This window comes from Acanthisitta chloris, unplaced genomic scaffold (assembly GCF_000695815.1).
Source record: "Acanthisitta chloris isolate BGI_N310 unplaced genomic scaffold, ASM69581v1 scaffold15675, whole genome shotgun sequence".
NCBI classification, from domain to species: domain Eukaryota; kingdom Metazoa; phylum Chordata; class Aves; order Passeriformes; family Acanthisittidae; genus Acanthisitta; species Acanthisitta chloris.
In genome coordinates this window covers 1637-2519 of record NW_008674622.1, presented here as the reverse complement: position 1 = coordinate 2519, position 883 = coordinate 1637, and the positions used below count along the sequence as shown (strand labels likewise).

General features: G+C 37.7%; 1 protein-coding gene across 1 annotated transcript in view; it reads right to left on the bottom strand.

The window, feature by feature from the left end:
• LOC103802891 (guanylate cyclase soluble subunit beta-2-like) overlaps positions 1 to 883 on the bottom strand; it is a 15923-nt gene that overhangs the window by 13672 nt on the left and 1368 nt on the right. The window contains exons 3-4 of the mRNA XM_009075421.1: positions 756 to 883; positions 259 to 358 (exon numbers count right to left, since the gene is read on the bottom strand). The exon at positions 756 to 883 is cut by the window's right edge and continues 30 nt beyond it. Coding sequence (XP_009073669.1) covers positions 259 to 358; positions 756 to 883 — 228 coding nt within the window. The remainder of the gene's footprint in view (positions 1 to 258; positions 359 to 755) is intronic.

The following is an 883-nucleotide window of genomic DNA, read 5'->3' as shown; positions in this document are numbered from 1 at the left end:
GGGTTGTCATTTCATAAATTTTAATGGAAGCTACTGGGAGCTAGGAGTGATCAGGAAGTAGGGAAATACTGAAGTCAAGTGTCTGCAGACTAAACTCTACCAGGCTTCAATTCCATGGCCAGTCCTCATCTGAAAAAAGGTTCTGAAATCTGAGTGTATCTGTGTGTATCTGCACATATATGTATCTGCAAATATTTGATTACCCTGCATACCAGTTGCATTACCAGCCGGTCTGTACTCTGCATTTTGTCTGATTACCTGGCACAATATGGCACAGACCTCTTCTGTCTGAATAGTAATGCAAATGCATTGACCCATCTTCATTCTTTTCTACTCTAAAAGAGGGTGCATTCATCTCCTGAGGAAGAAAACAAAACACCAAAAATATCAATATCTTTTTCTGATAAAGGATACTGGTGAATTCCACTTGTACAAAAGCATCCCATGTCTTAATAGCATAAGTAGTAACATGAATAACCTGAGAAACAAAAAATTAAATATTCTCACCTGTGAAGGCAAATCTACTATGCATTAGAGCCAATGTACTTAATGATACTTGACATTGAGGACTACCCAAAATACAATCATTTTTAAAAATTATCCTAACATTTTGGAGTAATCTGTTTAAGAACATAGATAACGTGTTATAGTGTATTTTTTCATTATTTATTCACACATATGAGATGCTGTTCCTTGTGTTGTGATCTCTGGCAGAGTTGACCCATACCTGCTCAGAAATTACTACTCAGACTTGCCTGGTAAGAAAGAGACAGGTAGCTGTGCAATGCATCCAGGTTCTCTATGAACTCATAGAGATTTCCACCCAGTGTCCTCAGCATGTGGTCATAGCCTGAGCGTTTACAGAATTCAAAGAAATACTTCC